We start from the raw sequence: 18230 nt of genomic DNA on the forward strand, positions 1-18230 counted from the left end.
CGCCGGAGCAGGATTTCTGTTCTCATCCTGAAGCAAAGTTCTTAACCTGAAGCAATATTTCTGGGTTAGTGGAGTCCGTAACCTGAAGCGTATGTAACCTGAAGCATATGTAACCTGAGGTACCACTGTATGTTGCTTAATTCTATTTTAAGTGGGTTAAGAAAGAGGAGCCAGCTTACTTCATAGCCGGACTTGTTCAAAACAAGGTTTTACAACCTAACACCTATGCTTTTAATTTTGCTGCTAGGGGTAGGATTTTAAAACACTGTTCAACCCACAAACGTGGGCACCGGGAGGGATAAACTGCAATTAATATATCCTCACCTATAAAAACCTATCCCAGAAACTATACACTGGGAACAAGCAGAATTATATACTTAAGGTTCCAGAAATGGGAGGTAATTGGAGATTTGGATGAGATGTTTTAAAGGAAAAGTGATACCAGTGGGAAAGACCACCATTACCGCAAAACCCTTCTAATTTTTCTTCTTAAAACAGCTCCGGTACCAAATACTTTTTAGATCACAGGAGAGTATGTAGAGGCAACTTCCAAAATATGGTCTGTCCTGGATTTTTTTGGGTAAAATGGAGAAGTATTTGAAAGGTCTGATTCCAGGCTTAGCATTCTTTTACTGTAGCCATACCGTATACCTTTATTGCCACCCTACATCTATATTTGCTAATTCAAAATTCATCTATTCACATACACCCAAAATGGAAAGTGCATTTTGAGGTCGCTCCTCCCTACCTGTGGTGTCCAGTACAATATATATATATGTGCCTGGGTAGTGCAACAACTCTATTTCCTCACCAAACCAGTGGTATTCAATGATGTGGAAAAGTGAGAATAATATTTTCATTGAACATTAACCAGTGATGATATGATTATACCTCCCACAGTCTTTGTTTTAAAAATGCAACAACTTCCCATTTTTATGTGTGCCCTCTGCCCTGCACATTAAATGTTCTAGTTGTGCTTTACTTTGCTCCAATATGCAATTCTGCACTTGCCTCTTCCCACGGGGACATCTCTAGTCTTTTGAGAACTTCTCTTGTGTGGAGCTCCAAGATGTCCAAATTAGATGGAGTTTTGATGGCATGGTCCCGTAGCTTCCTTGCTTTTCGTCTGGAATGATGGGCGGAGGCTGATTCATTTGATGAACGCGAAACTTGGCACACACCAATAATTCCCTGAGTTTTAACTGGTTTGCTGTTCTCCTCCTTTAAATAAAAGAAAGTTATTTAGAGCAGCCCATACTGACAATTCCACACAATTTAAAGTGAAAGAAGGTTTCACTTTCAAGTAGCAGTATAAGACTTTCAACTAGATTATTCCATCCTCTTCCTGTATTGTCTATTACAACAGCACCCTAAGGGACTCTGTCCACTACTGAAATATAAGAGAAAGAGAATGTTATGCTCCAGCTAAAGATTTTATTCAAATTTCATTATTCACTCTAAACTGCCTTTATAATTCCCCCATAATATGGTTACTTAAACTTTGAATTCTAAGATAGAACCATAGGGTGGGTTATACTTGATAAGTATCTTATAATCATAAGCACCTAAACAGTTTGCCAACCATGAGTAATAAAAGTTTGGAAGTGATTATTTCAGCAAACTAGCAGTTATTTTTGAAGAGAGAGGAGCACAACTAAAGGAGAGCATCTCCAAAAGCTGAAAGTAATCATATGTGATTATCCAAATTTTGCAATCATATTCAATGTATTTTATTCTTACCTCTACAGAACGAATCACTTTAGATAGTTCTTTAATTAGCTGTCCAGGCCTTATATTGTCTGGAATTTCAAAGGCATGTTCTGTTACCAGCTGTTAAGTAAAACAGGAAAATAAGCAGTTAAGTTCCCCCAAATACAAATCAGCAGCATATTTATATACAGAATTTTTATGAAGCTGTATTGCATTTTAAAGGCTTTTCTTTTAAAGAAAGAAACCCACTAAAAATTATGACTACACATTTCAACTTACATCTTTTTTCATCCATAACTTTAAAGCAGTAAGTAAAGCTTTCACTCCTTGTACTAAGAAAGTTTGAGGGTAAAAACCATCCTCTTTCAGTTCTGGAAATAAAGACAAACACTGCACATTAGATTAATATAAATGTCAAATGAGTATTTACATCTCTCTCAACCTTTAAACCTGTAAAAAGTTACTCATGCATTCAAAACTACAATGAAGAGTAAACTGTGGGTTTATAGCATCAACACTTACAAAGTTCAAAAAGAGCCTTTTTTAAAAAACAAACTTTTATAAATTACTACAATATGTCTGGTCATTAATTAGCAGTTACAGCATGCCACACAACTGTACATTCCTACAGTAATTGTTTTGTAATGTAAATTAATCGTTTAATTCGTTAACTTCTAGGAAAGAAAAGGGGTTGAAAGCCATCATGGTCAACCCCTGCCCCAAAGGAGAATTTCCCCACACCCCAGATTTTACAGGATTGCCTACATAAACCAAACAGTGGTTTGCCAAGCCACATGCCAATGGATCTTCAGAGCAAATGGATCTATGGGATTCAGTAACCAAGCTACACATGAAAAAATCTCATGGACTTTAGTCAGTCTCAGCCTCAGTAGAAAGTAATTTTCCAAACTTTGTTATCAGCAGGGGAGAGCATGAAGTAAAACTAGAAACCTACTGAGGTGCATGTTCACTAAGCTTTCTTTAAACTTAGGGGCAGCCCTTTAGCTTCCAAAGGAAAGCCAATGAGAAGCACCAAAGGTCCTGTACCAGCCAGGAAACAAGAATCAGAGGAAGGGGAAGTTACAGAGTTGGAGGAAGAGGAAGGCCAGGCAAGTGAAGGGCAAGGTGCCTCCCCACCCTCTACTGCACCACAGTCTCCCAGAACCAGCAGAGGAATGAAGTGCAAAGAGCAGAGGAAGCTTCTATGCAGGTGTAGTCTCTGGTTATGGGCAAACAGCCTATCATGGGAAGGTACATAAAATGGTGGAGGGGAGAGTGATCGCCAGTTGCTGCAACTGCTCCATAGAGAGTGGACCTGGGAGTAGCTGCCTAGACACTAGACTGGTGTGTAGGTATCTGGAGCCACAGAAGCAACTGTAAATGTTATCTTTGACAATATAGAGTGAACTCTCTGCTGTGTGCATTCCTTTGGGTAGAAGCTCCCTTGACAGGGTGGTGGCTAAGTGAAATGATTTTTCAATCAGATTAAAAAAGAAGACTTGACTGCCTGGGTTCAGTGCTAAGGCGGTGGCCATGGACATTTCTTATACATGTGCATACTCACAAAAGCATATCCTTCCCACATCGTATTATCAGAACAGTTTTGGGGTTAGAGGTGGACTTTTTAAGCTTTATGTTCAGCCTCCTGTTGTGCAGTTGGCTAACAGTCTAGTTACTTGTCAGCTTCAGTTGCTTTCCTCAGTTTCTTGAACTTCTATTAGTTCCCAGTTCAGCTATTTGAACTACATTTACTTTATAAATGTGAGTCTTATTACTAAGAAAAAAGCTATTTTGGGGGAGACTGGCAGAGAATCTAAATGGAGGTGCATAGAGTATTGACTAATAGAGACTAAGGGAAGCAGCGTACAAGTTAATAATTTGAGTGAGGTGACAAGTGTAACTTTAGAGGGCTGTGCATGAATGTGGTCCTGAAACAAATATATTTTCACTTCCACATAAATAACTGCAGTTGACACATATTTAAAGATACATAGGACACTCTAAAGAAAAAGGTTCATATGCCTTCTTTGTCAAAGCCTTTGTACTCCGCTGCACATGAATCATATGTGTATCATTTACTACAAATGCTTTTAATCCATAAAGCTTCTGTCATATCAAAACTGAACAAAGTAGCTACACTTACATTTTCCAGTTATAAACTATGAGTAACTTATGTCTTGTTTGACTGATGTACATTAGACATGGGTCTTCCCGCAAATGGTAGAAAAAAGTCTAGCCTCACGTTCTTCTTAAAACATGAAATGAGTTACCTTTCAAAGTTTCCAGTAAGTTTTTGGCCACAAACCAACAGATGGCTTCAAAGAAAGGGAATTTGAAAAGATCTGGGGTTTTTAGCCTTTTCTCCATTTCATAACACCTAAATAAACAATTTAGAAGGATTATTTTGTGTGAATATTGATCACTGTAACTGTGTTCACCTAAATTATATGGTGTGCTGCAAAATGAAGCAGTCCATGACAAACAAGATACATCAAGATTAATAGTCAATAGTAGTAAGATCAAACTTGACAAAATTGGGCAGAACTTTTCTAAGCTCTGGATTTATCTCTTTTGAAGCTCTGCTGCATATTGAGCTGCGACGTTGGACTTCATAATACTAATACATAAACCCAACTTTAAACAGACAGAATTCAAGCAACTTATGCCATTATGGTATGCTTAGAACAAAAAGTTTACTCTCAAGTAATGCAGGAATTAGAATTTATTTTCCAGTTCCTGAGTTTTGCTTGCCAAATTTCAGTTTGTTCTGATGTAATCTTCCATGTTATCTTGTTTAATTTCAAAGGCAAGTGGAACAGAACAAACTATTCATTTCTATCTGGAAATAATTCTTGTAATATTCAGTCCACCCCTGGCAGAATAGCAGCATTGTCTCTTTTATTAGTGTCTTGTGCCATTTAATCTCATTTAATCAATTATGTATCAACTGAATGACAAAAATATTTTCAAGCTTATGGGAGAAGATACATAATAAAAAGAGAAAGCTCCAGTACAAACCTGAGCTGCATGCCAATATTGAGGTTGTGCAAAAAGTTTCCTCCAAAAGCCATACAGTCCTGAGAAGTGAGCACAGCATGAATCCAGCCTGAAATGACAGGTAAGTAGAACCTGAGTATCCCTGCTACAAAATATTTCACATGCCCTACATGTTGGACTTCAACAAAACACAGGATAGGACTGATACTTTGAAGACCTCCAATATAATGTTTTGTAACAATACTGGCATCACTAATCACACTGGGTGAAAGACATGCACATCCTATTAAACTGTCTAAGTGTAGCAGTTTTGTGAAGAAAGTGTGTGAAAATGGAGAATCCCAAAATCCAAGCCTCTTCCAGCTCCAGCTGGGAACAAACTGAAGTACCAGGATAAAAGTCAAAAGTGTTTATTTTATCTAATTCAATCTTGAAACGGAAGTCTATGGCACACTGAATGGAAACACTGTCTAAAGAGTTTAACCCTAGTATCAGAAACCTCCTTAGCTCATATAATTGCAATTTATTATTTTTCTTGTGTTAGTTTCTTGCACAGTATTTAAAAACCACCCCATGTGTAATCATTAAGTGGTACATGGAAGAGAATATCCAATATATATGCTCCTATTTTGAGTTAATGCAGTCAGAAATTCTAAAAGACAGCACAGAAGTGGAGGGATGGTCATTGCTTCTCTGGATTTTTTTTCTCTGGAGCCCTGGAGTCCATTATGTTCTCATAACACCATGACTAGACTTCTACAATACCATCTGTGCTGAGCTCTTGGCTGAAGAATGTGGTTCCCTCTTTCACATTAGGAAGGACATTTTACCAGTAATAAGATCTGTACTGTGTTTGGCAGTTTTTCAGGCACACTTCAAGGTGGTGGTTGTAGCAACCTATAAATCCCTCATAAATGTGACCTTACATACTAAAAGAATTGTCACAAGTCAAGCATGACCATAAGTGACCTCATGGTACTGGCATCAATAAGGCAAGTTTGAAAAAGACATAATGAGATATTCTTGGTGACTATTTCACACTGCTCTCTCCCAAAGGATAAATCCCAGTATCAGAGATATATTTTTTTTTGTTGACTAGGGTTACATAGTCGTTGCCGTAACACACTGCACATTAAATTATTTTGCTTTAAAATGTTGCTTTTCAAATAGAACTACCTAAGGCATACTTAGTTTCCTAGTTAAAAATCTTAGAAACCCTTTATTTTTACATTCAAAGTAGACTCGAGTGTGAGAAAAAGAAGTTACTCACACTCAGAGGAGTCTAGACCTTGTATGTCTGTGTGAGTCAATGATCTGAACAGGCATCCTCACCTGAAGGAGAAATCCCAGAGCAGCGATTCATGCAGACACTCTTAACAATTCTAAGGACAAGTTGTTCCACTGTGTCATGAGAGATTCAATGTTTCAGCCACACCCATTCAGATTCAGGCACCCAGCAGAGGCTGACTGGATGGAGACAAGTCCAGAACAGCGAATCTTTCAGACACAGCAGGCAGCCTCTGAGTGGGAACTTTTAATAATGTCTCAACTTCCTTATCCTAAATTGGGTCAGAATTGCTAAACACATTAGCATATTTTTTTTAATTGAATTTTAAAGAGTCCTCTGAACACCAGCCACCAAACTCAACAGATATGAGCATGATTATTCCTTGAGGAAAGCATTTTACCTGTGGGAACAAATAAAGTATGTCCTTGCTTCACTACACACTTGTAACACTTGTCAACTTTATCTCCAAAATACACTTCACTCTGGGTGACAGATGAACTCCAAGATTCGTAGATTGCCAAATTTTCATCAGTCGGTTTGATCAAGTAGAATATCTTTTCACCCTATACATAAAAAATATTGAATGAGGTTAAATTTGTCTCTGCTACACAATAAAACTGTGATAGTAGCAATTAAGGAGAGGTAGAAGATTATGGGATCAAGCAGGCTTTCCCAAACTGGTGGCCCCGAGATGTTGTTGGACAGCAACTCCAATCAACCCTTTTGCAGCCCAACATCATTTTGAGTGCATCAGGTTTGGTAAGTTGGGAATGGGGTATAGGAATAAAAATGCTTAGGTTCCTTCCCAACTGAACATGATAGGCCTAGAAATAATGTTCTGGGCATAGCAAAACAGACAACTCAATAGAATGAAGTTGGAAGAGATCAGTTTTTATTAGCTTTTCCAACTATCACACCCATTAGTGTTCAGAATAACAATTTTAAAACTCTCAGCCCAATAGTCACAAAATGCCCAGTGTGGTTAAACTTAAAACCTTAATTGAACTAACAGTTTCAACAGTGTCATTCATAACCACCCTGAGACCTTCGGGTATAGGGCAATATGTAAATTCAATTAATAATAATAATAATAATAATAATAATAATAATAATAATGAGCAAACACGAGCCATTTAGCTCCTACCCAATCATTGTGCTGTTGCATTGTGCTATATAAAACTGTGGTTTGGCTTAGTGTGATGTCCAAACCTGGGCTCATGGTTTAGCTCTCCCAGGCAAACTGTAAGACACAGGACAAACCTTGGTTACAGCTCACTTTTGACTGGAAAGAGTGCACACAACATTAAGCCAAACCACAACTCAGCACATTAAAGCAGCAAAATGACTGGGAAGGAGCAAAGCAGACACAATCTCATCTCACATTTCCTCATTTGGGCTAAGCTGTAGTTTAGTTTAGTGTTATGTTGGAACCAGGCTGGTGCATGCAAGAACCCTTCAAGATTATTATTTTTAAACCCATTATGAATACTGTACATTCTATATTTAGAAATCAGCAGTGTTATCTTACCCAGAGAACATGATACCAGACAGAGGTGCCCCCAAAATCAATATGGAAATCTGTGTAGCTATCTTGAACTCCCATTAAGCAGTACTTCTGAACAAAAGGCTTAGGAAAGACTGAATCATCTGGCCAGTAGTTTTCAACCCAAGAAAGTTTTCTGGCGATTTCAGGGACTTCCACTAATTCAGACATCCTTAAAAGAAGAAACACATACAATAATAGATAAGAACACAGTGAATGAATTTTAGTGAAGGTACACAGATACAACCAGTGTCTACGACGTTTTTATCTGCACCAATTAAGTACAGTAGCTCTACAGAAGTCAAAAGTGGGGGTGGCGGTTCATATAACCAATTAATATTTAGCATATTCTCAGATGCTGCCCTTAAAAGATCAAATGGTACTCATTCATTCCTTCAAACAAAGTTATTTTAGGGTGATTCCTGCTAAGTTTTAGACAAAGGTATCATAATCAAATTACTGTGACCTACTTTACATATCACATTAAACCACAAGATAAAACCATTGCTCATTTCCTCCAAACTGCAGGTTTGGATGACACAAGAAGCCAGACTTGGGCTTGCTTCACCTGCAGCATAGCAGAAGCAGTAGGACCCTGGGGAATTTTAAGCAAGGTGGACCTTTATGCTGCTAGTTTACAATCAACCATAGTTGTAAAGTATGGTTGAATATGACATGAGAAGCAGGCCAATTATATTTATAGTGGTACCTCGGGTTAAGTACTTAATTCGTTCCGGAGGTCCGTACTTAACCTGAAACTGTTCTTAACCTGAAGCACCACTTTAGCTAATGGGGCCTTCTGCTGCTGCCGCACCACTGGAACACGATTTCTGTTCTCATCCTGAAGCAAAGTTCTTAACCTGAAGCAATATTTCTGTGTTAACAGAGTCTGTAACCTGAAGCGCATGTAACCTGAAGCGTATGTAACCTGAGGTGCCACTGTACTTTCATTTGCCAATCTCCATATTGCCAAATGCCAGCCTCCGAGACTGATTTTCCTACTTAATTAGAGCAAGCCTTTAAGAAGCCAGGGAATTATATTGTAATCCACTTCCTGATATAGGATTTCAAAACAAATGTGTAAAAACCATATACTCACTTTGTGTCTGAAAATTCAAGGCTGATCACATTTAATACTTTTGGTCTGTCAGGATTTGTGAAATACTTAACATAATTATGGAGCTTCATTTTACTGTCTGCTTGTCTTGCCACATCAATAACATCTATCACTTTATCACCACCTGTAAAAAAGAAAACAAGGATCACCAATAAACATAACTGAAAGTCACATCTAGGGATTTTGGCAAAATATTGCTTTCTATAACATTTCTAGTGTTCTTAAAAAGGAGTAGTTAGTAATCTAAAAAATAAGCAACAATTAAGTTATATAGAACAAGGCATCTTTTATTATATTGTAATGCTCTCTTAAGGTAAAAGGAGTAACTGTGAAGCACTGAGGAAATTCATAGAAACCTGAAGGTTATCCCTCACTACCCAACAAAGTGATCAGTCTTACCAGCAACCTAGAACTACAATTTCAGAGATAGTGATAATGTAGATATCACACTTTTACTGTTGGAGTAATCTCACTAAATCTGATGTGTAGTCTAAATATAGAGGGTGTCATCTAATGATGTCTGTGCATGAGCAGAATGGGCCTCAGTACACAAGGGGGCTCTCATTTCCTATCTGAATCCCCCAAAACCTGCCCCTGACAACAGGGAACCCTTCTGGAACAATTTGAAGGAAGCAAGACAGAAGCAAAGAGAAACCTGCTTGCACAACACTGGATCACACATTTAAAAGCTTTCATCTTTGAAATTGTAAAGTGTAGAGAAATGTTCTCAAACCTTATCACAGTAAAGATGCAGGCAAAGAAATGTAATGTCTAAACTTCCAGGTGTGAATATTCATCCTTCCAAAAGGCTGCTTTCGCTTTTTTGTTCTAATTTGAAGGGGCCCTAAAGCTACACACAAGTTGTCCACAAAGTTGCTTGCATTGCACTAAGAGTTGACATGTTAGTACTCTGCATACCACATTCACAGAGCAGAGTGACAAAGGCTAAACTCCATTAGTGACTGCATACATCAGTTTAGGTAGTCCCATTTCTAATTACAGTAAACGTGGTTTTATTACCATTTTAATTACTACACATGTTTTTACCGTTCTTCATAACAGACCATACCTACGTATCGTTCCACATCCAGAACAGAGAAAGTAGAGGGAGGAAGCCTGAGACCTAGGCCATCTAATTTAGGAACCATAATGGGAACATCAAACCCATGCTTCTCCAGGTATCTTTGTGTCAACTGGCTGCCATGCATTTTCAAAATGATGTCATCAGCACTACAAAAAACAACAATACTTTTTAACATTTGAAAACTAAATGACAGTAAAACCTGAGTATTTAATCACACCTAATCCAGAAGAGCAGCAAGTAATTTCAATGCAATTTCTGAAATTTAAGGCTTTCATTCTCCCTAACAGTTATAGCATATAGATACTTAAGCTGGGTGTTTATAGTAGCTTCATTTACTACTACCATTGTAAATCAGCACTGCAACAACTGAAGTCAATAGAATTCTTGCAGTACTGGTATCTCCAGTGTCAGCTGGAAATCTGAATTGTTGCTCTCGTAGTTTAGCTTTGTTTGCATTATGTTGGAGCTATTAATTTGTTTGTTATTTAATAGCCCTGTTTTTATGGATTTTGTAATTCTTGTATACTACTTCTTTGCATATTTTTATTACTTTATTTGATTGTTCCCCATTCTGGGATTGAAAGCATTCAATGAAGGGCAGGTTATAAATACTGAGTCCCTTCAGAGAAAAGGGTAGGATATAAATAAATGTATTAATAATAATTTTAATTATAAATACTTCAAATTGTATGAATAATAGTAATAGTAATTAATATCACCATCACCATTAGATGTCTTAGCCAAAAAGACATTCAGCTGCCCATTATTTTTAGTGTGTTAAAGTTTATGGCTTGAAGACAAAACTGTTGTTTGAAGGAGCTAGAAAAAATGACAAGACTTTCTGCACCTGCTCTTATATATGTTCTAATGCAACTTATCTTACCTTGGGAAGGAGCGAGCACGTAGCTGTTTAACAAATGTTCTTGTTCCAGCTTGTACTGGCTTGGAACCATCATCAAATTCTGTATAGTCATGTCTGTGCCAGTTCCTTCTCTTCTTCACTAGATAGTAAGGATTAAAACATTAGCTTCTAAAATTAATTGCAACTACCACATTTGTACCTGGCCCTTTCCTCAAGACATTTAAGAGAACTATCCAGTTTTCTCTTTTAAAAATCCCATAAGGAAAGATATGCTTAAACATGCATGGTTGGGTCCAAGGTCACATATGCACATCATACAACTGAAGTACTTGCTTTCTCCAAAAGCTACAGTTCTCAGCACTCTTAACAAGTTACAGTTCAATAGATCCTTTAGGGGAAGCCATGTACTTTAAATAGTGTGGATTAACCCTAGAGAAGCTTCACAACTAATCAAAGATTTGATCCCAGGTCTCCAAGTCCAAGTATCACATCACCAGACTGGATCTCAGACAGTTTCTGACAAGCTGCCTGCTATTAATTAGTGAATAAATCATCCTCTGCCCTGAATTGAAAAAAAAAAACCATTTATAAATGAGCTGGGTGATGGCATCATTAAAGAAACTAATATAAAGTCTAGACTACATTTACACTCAGAACTGAAGCAATAGAACTCATTTGCATGAAAAATCTATTACAAGCCAAATATTACAATTCGTAACATTTTCTTAAAGTTACAGCTGGATAATAGTTCCAGGCTTCATAAACCATAGTTTAATAGTAACAGGAACAAACATTGGGCAGAGTATTCCCTCCCCCTCTTGCTGCATCATTTCTGGCTTATGACTTCTAGCTTATATTTCTGGTCTGTAAACTGCCATAAAGCCATGGTTGAGACAGAAGAGAAACTCTGGCTTAATACAAGCAAGAAATAAAGTACTGAAGGGAGCAGTGCTAGAAGAGAGGTGCTCAGCTCCAGGGTTTGTTCTCCATTTCAGAAAAACATGCTTGGAACCAGGCCATACTGTACTCTCAAAAGGGAGAACCAAAGTAGCCCTTGCACTACAACTCTCATCATTCCTGGAGCTGATGGGAGCTGTAGTCCAACAACATCTGGAGAGCACCACATTGGCTACTCCTGCTCTACAAGCATTTATAACAATTTGCAGTCCCTTCTTTACTCTAGGATCTCAGCATGGTTTATATGGGGTTCACAATTTTCCATCTGGGGCAAGCTTCTTATTTAAATTCTCTCTCACACTAAAAAGGTATACTGATTTAATCATTTTAGGTGGTGGATATATCCGTAAAAGAAAGATGTTGATTAAAATCCCTAAATTTAGAATTTATATCATTTCCCTAGCCATTCTTAATTCAAGCATTACATTCAGGGGACAGAATTCACTAAACCAGCTCTGTCAGTGGAAGACCTATGCAAGGGCTTCCACTTGCATAAGAGAGTTTTCCCTCCTCTTCCACCTGCACCCCCCAAAATTGGTTCAAGTGGAAGATCAGAAGAACCCTCAGAATAGCACATTGTGGGAGGAGAAGAGGGTTGTTCTATTTGGTAAGTTGAAATGCATGCACAGGTGGAACGATTGGAAGAGTGCAACACTGAATTCCACCTAGTATCTTATTCCTATCTTTCACCTTCCAACTGTCAACCATGACAGCACACTTCATGCATTCAAAAATAATGTGTGAAGAATGATACAGGCGCACCACTCCAGCCCAACCTTTCCATGTTGCGTAGGAAGGTCTGAAAGGTATTGGGGGGGGGTTCCAACCATGCCTAGATGAACATGCTTCAAAGCATGTATTATTTTGAACATCTGAAAGAGTTTACTACTAATTGTATTTATGAAATCTTGTGTCCACTGAAGCTACTGTTCTTTATGGGTTTTTTAAAATAAAAAAATAAATTTAATTCTCCACATTGAGCCGCTGACAGAGTATTAGTAATTTCATCTAGGCATTCTGAACTCATTAAGCTTTCATTGTTTCAAAACCAATGGATTGTATTACTCCAACTAATCAAAGGAGCAGAAGGGCATTACTACAATATATGCTTGACTGTCATCCATCTCTCTCAACACAACTGCAAGTTGCAGTTTACTACTCAGAAGTAGTATGATACCTGAAACTTAAGTGGGAAAACATGTCACGCAGAACTGAAGCATACACCACAAGCGAAACTGCACAGTAATCAAACAGCTTGTGTCCTACTTCATGATAAAAAGGGTTTCAATGGGCCTGGCAACAAAGTTTATGCTTTGCCTGGATCACAGTCTAGAGAAGGTTCAGTGCACACAGGATGGCCGATACACAGAAACCACTTTCAACAGCTCTTTTTAAAAAACAAAACCAAAAACTGGCTTCATACTCCAAACCATTTTATGTGGCAGCTCATCACAAAGACTTGGTACATTTTCTGTATAGCAAATATTAAGAGCCTGGATTATACACGAAAACAGCTTGCTGTAGCAAGGCAGCTGCCATAGGCAACCACTTAAAGGAGACTTCCATGTGGCAGTCTTTTCGTGTGTGCCTTGGGTGTGCATATTTCTGTGCGGAATGATGCATATCATTCTTTCCATGTGTACACAACTGTTTCTTCAAGCTCAGTGACCACTTTGGAAAGCAGCCAATGTTATCTGACAGTTATTAAGGTGGGCAGCTGCACTACAAAAGACACAAGACAAAGCCTCTGATGTAACTGAACTTCTCTATAGAACAAATTGGTATGTGAATTAACAGGCTAGTATTACTTGCCAGTAGTTATAAATTGCATTTTTTAAAAAAGGTAAAGATTACTGTAGTTAAAGTTTTCAATATTTATTCTAACAAATATTAGGCTAGCTTCAATAAGAGAAATAAAAACAAAACAGCAATTCAACAGTATCACACATATGAAAAGATTAAAACAAGAAATCTATTAGAGTCCAGTGTACCTTTGCAATAACTTTCAGAAAGGCAAACATCTCATTTATCTGTAAGTTCAAGGTGGTATAATATATTATAAGCAATTACCCTAAAATTATTTATTAGCCCGAGCTATGAATTTTATACTGCACCTTCTAAAGGACACTTAAGAAAACACATTTTCAAACAGACAAACATCGTAACCTACCCTGAGAAGCAATGTTGAACATTGCTTAATGTTTAATGGGGGTTCAAATAATATTCAGGAATAAATCATAGATAAAAGTCGATGAAGCATTAATTTCAGTTTGTTCCTAAGCTTCATCTTCCAACTGTTAATCTCTCAAAGGGAATTATTTGAGGCTTAAACTGGGGAGGGGGTCCTAGGCACACCCACCCGACTCCTCAACTTTCCTAGATTGAGAAGGAAGGCCAGAAGGTAACTTAAGCACATCTGCCTGTCTTAGAAGCTTCCCTGCAGCTTTCCAAATGCAATTCCTCAATGATATTTGAAAGGAGCTAACAGATTCTTTTGCTTTACCATTAGTGACAAAAACTAAATTGAGATTCTTAGGATACTACACAACTACAGCTTTTTGGGCAGATCAAGATACGTGAAATCAGGATGATCTATTTATTCAGGATGGATCTATTTCTTATCACAATACAATCACAAAGCAGGCTAAGACTTTCAGTCCTGAACAGAGAGTTTCACCCTGTACCTTCATCAGGCACAATCAGATTGGCCTGTCAATCACCCTCTAACACAGTGCCATAGAAAGTCCAGTGATCTGCTGATTGGTCTGCTTGGCCTTCTTGCATGGTAAAGGAATCCTCTGTTCTTTGTTGGGTGTGACTGTTTCCTAACAACCACAATAGGCCCTATATGTGCATGCTAGAGAGCACCAAATCTTAACAGCCATCTGCTAAATGGCTCCAGTATTCTGGAACCTATTTCAGGGCCTTGAAAGGGACACCAAGCTCACCAGGAAGATTTGGAACAACAGGCCAAGAGGCTGGGAGCTTAACTGATACTCCAATCAAGATTCAGCAAGGAATAGCATAGTTAATTTCATACTGGAAATGATGGTATTCTGAGGACTACTGATCAGACACATTTTACAGAATGTGTAAAAAGCAAAAAACCACCAAACCTTTGGGAAATTCTGAAATGGATAGCATTGCTAAGATCTAGTAAGTAAAACTCTCCTGAATGAAAGCTCACTATTTAGAGCTATAGCTCATTCTGAACAGACAGTAAAGAAAACATGATCTAGTACTGCACATTTTAAGAGTGCACTTGGCATTCTAGAACCAGATGATGAAAGGGTTTCACTGTGTGAGCTATTGCTGGGGACAGTAAACTCATTATTTGTTTAGAATAAGAATGTATTATATGTAATCTGTGAACATCAGACTAAAAAGATGCTTCTTCTGTTTCTATAGAAACACATGTTGAGTTGGTAGAGCACAAGACTTCGTCTCAGTGTCGTGGGTTCAAGCCCCACCTTGGGCAAAAAAATCCTGCATTTCAGGGGGTGGAACCCAAGTGGTCCCTTCCAACTCCATGATTCTATGATCTATGATGCATGTTTCCATGTCAAGAAACCAGCTTTGCCAACACAGGAGATCAGAAGGACCCCACATGCTCACATACTCCTCCACTTCCCTTTCATGTTCAGAGCTGACCATGATGCAGCATTATGTCAACTTTCACAAACTGCAGGTAACTATAAATCACAGTTTGCAAAATTCTTAATCATAGTTGCAAACCACAGTTTGGAGCTAAAAGGTGTAAGAATACTGGTGCGTATGGAATGCTGCACCATGGCGAACCCACATAATGCAGTTTATTTGGACAGGTCAGGCTGCTACGCCAGCAGTCTTTTCTCAATAAAACAAATATGGCCACTGTCACACCTCCCTTCGTTATATCTGGATTGCAATGCATTCTACAATACCCTTGAAAAGCACTCATGCTGCTCCCAATACAAAATGCAATCAGAATGGCTGAAAATTATTTTTATTTTTTTAGCATACAGTTGTACCTTGGTTGTCGAATAGAATCCGTTTTGGAAGTCCATTCGACTTCCAAAAATGTTCGACAACCAAGGCGCAGCTTCCGATTGGCTGCAGGAGCTTCCTGCACTCAACTGGAAGCCGCGAAAGCAACGTCAGACGTTCGAGTTCCAAAGAATGTTCGCAAACAGGAACACTCACTTCTGGGTTTGCTGTGTTTGGGAGCCAAAATGTTCGAGTTGCAAGGCATTTGAGATCCAAGGTACGACAATATTACTCCAGTTTTGTTTAATCTGCACTGGCTTTTGGTTTGCTTATATACAGTAGTTATATATAAAAGACCTAAATGACTTGCAATCAGGATTTCTGCAGTACTATCTCCACCCACACAAAACTGCAAATGTTATCTTACACATAGTTCCATGCCCTGTTAAGCTTCAGAAGTACGGTTACATGGGACATGGGGAATAATCTTTTTGGCCATGGCACCTAAAGATGTGGAACTTCCTTCTTAGGGAACTCTCTCCTCAGTTGGCCTCCTCTTATGGTTTTTGGGCACTCTATTTCACCGGTATTTGGCCTATTCTAAGCTTCTTTCTGCCCTGTGTAATTAATGGCTTTGCTTTTATATCGGTGTTTTTCATACGTGCAAGCCCCCAAAAGGGCCTTTTTAAGAATTGAAAGGTGAGGTTTAAATTATTATTATTTTAAAAAACAACAACAACATGCATCACTGCTTATAAATCATTACTTACTCAAGGAGGGTCCATGAAGAACTGCACAATTGGGACAGTGGTACAGATCAATGTCAACAGCATGGTGCTCTTCTACTCTGACACAACTAAAAGAAGAAGAAAAAAAATCTTCAGGAACTCTTAAGTTGCAACTGCACCTTTTAAGGAAAATTATCAGAAGTTACATATATAACATTAGGACAAGTTACAAGTTCTTCTCATCACCAGCTGGGGTGCAAAAGTTCAAGGAAAGGAAACACCAAAAGTTGCTGCCTCAGCTGCACAAGTGGGGGCACCCTGTATCCTTTGTCTTGTCTTCTCTGCTGCAGCCTTAAGGAATGGCTGCAGGCAAGTGACAGATGAAATCCAATTATGAAACAGAGCAAACCATGTTATTTTATGTGGTGCTGCATGTTATTGTTAGACTTTCGGCGGGGCTAAAGTCTGGTGGACAAGGTATACATCTACTAAATAAAGAACTTGAGCTTGTTCCCTCTTGAGCCTCCCAGAACCCAGTAAGCAAGGCAGAGAGTCAAAACCTTTTCTACCTTGCTTGTGGGTTAAGACCTGTATCGCATGCTACCTCCAGAAGGTAAGGATTGTTGGCGGGGGGGGGGGGGGGCTCAACTATATGCAGTTTTGTGAATACACACCATCCCCACAATGTAAAGGTACACCTGACCATTAGGTCCAGTCGCGGATGACTCTGGGGTTGCGTGCTCATCTCGCTCTATAGGCCGAGGGAGCCGGCGTTTGTCCGCAGACAGCTTCTGGGTCATGTGGCCAGCATAACTAAGCCACTTCTGGCGAACCAGATGTAAATTGCAAGTGACCTGTATGCCTATAATTTAATTATATAGTCAGTAAACTGTAGAGAACTCGTAAATCTTTCACTTATCAAAGTGCAAGGGCATAAATTGAGAGGTAGGTAAATTATCATAAGGACTAGATAACAGAATCATGTGGCAAAGTTTAATTTGATAATATTGCAGAAAATGCAGCCCGTTATTCAACAAATCTGAACACCACCATTAAACAGGTATATTGTATTCCATAGCAAGCTGTTTTTCCATTAGATTGTAAAACTGCAAACAAACATTGCCTTTCTTTCTTCCTTAGCTCTTTATGTTTTTATGTTGACAGTAAGTATTACTAGAGGTCAAAGCAAGAGTATATTAAGCCAAGTTTTAAAACAGAAGGAACTATTGAGAGAGAGGGGGAGAGAGTGTGTGTGTGTGTTAAAAAAAAGCTTCAGACTTCTGTAACTAAGAAGCAAATAGTGTGACTGGATAGTGCCAATTAACTGAAGACATATCACACACTATTGGATGCTTTCCTTATGCTAATTGGCAATATTATCTTAACCAAATTAATTAAGCACATTAGTACTTCTCTCTGCCCACCCTCCCCAGTTTATCCTCCTTTAGATAAAGTATACTCTTCTCAAAGTGGAAGGCTAGCACAAGACAGAAACCCTCCTCCCTGTACCAAATAGCACAGGCGACTGCCACAAGCAGGCCTTGTGCCTGAAGAAAAGGAAATGGTAAAGTGCCTTCTTCCTGGCTTGGCAACAACAGAACACCAATTGGCTAATCAGTTGGTGGCAATGAAAGGAAGGAATCATTACACTTGGAGAGGATTCCAAGTTCTTTTCAGCTTGGGAGGTGTTGTATGAAAATTACTAAAACTACTTCCCAGTAAAAGCACAGAAGTGCTCTTACTACCTTTCGCCTGGAAACTCACGACTACAGAAGTTACATCCTTTCTACTTTCTGCTGCAAACCACCACAAATGGGTTGATGTGATCATTTCACAAGGGCAGAAAGAATGAAATATAGTTAGCAACACTTATAAAACAACTAATGAGCACTTATTTTCTGTCTCTGTCAAAGGTATGGTATATACAATGGAACCTCAGTTTTTGAACGTAATCCATTCCAGAAGACCGTTCGGCTTC

The 18230-nt window shown here is 38.6% G+C and overlaps 1 protein-coding gene across 3 annotated transcripts in view; it reads right to left on the reverse strand.

Annotated features, from left to right (window-relative positions):
• Positions 1 to 18230, reverse strand: part of KDM7A (lysine demethylase 7A) — a 46756-nt gene that overhangs the window by 14062 nt on the left and 14464 nt on the right. For all 3 annotated transcript variants that reach the window (XM_083574197.1, XM_083574198.1, XM_083574196.1), the window contains exons 2-12: positions 16295 to 16380; positions 10623 to 10740; positions 9725 to 9885; positions 8638 to 8779; positions 7524 to 7710; positions 6396 to 6558; positions 4729 to 4816; positions 3981 to 4087; positions 1990 to 2081; positions 1741 to 1830; positions 1012 to 1221 (exon numbers count right to left, since the gene is read on the reverse strand). In XM_083574197.1, the coding sequence (XP_083430323.1) occupies positions 1012 to 1221; positions 1741 to 1830; positions 1990 to 2081; positions 3981 to 4087; positions 4729 to 4816; positions 6396 to 6558; positions 7524 to 7710; positions 8638 to 8779; positions 9725 to 9885; positions 10623 to 10740; positions 16295 to 16380 (1444 nt within the window). The remainder of the gene's footprint in view (positions 1 to 1011; positions 1222 to 1740; positions 1831 to 1989; positions 2082 to 3980; positions 4088 to 4728; positions 4817 to 6395; positions 6559 to 7523; positions 7711 to 8637; positions 8780 to 9724; positions 9886 to 10622; positions 10741 to 16294; positions 16381 to 18230) is intronic.

The sequence above is a fragment of the Podarcis filfolensis genome, assembly GCF_964270895.1.
Source record: "Podarcis filfolensis genome assembly, chromosome: 10".
In the NCBI taxonomy this organism is placed as follows: Eukaryota; Metazoa; Chordata; class Lepidosauria; order Squamata; family Lacertidae; genus Podarcis; species Podarcis filfolensis.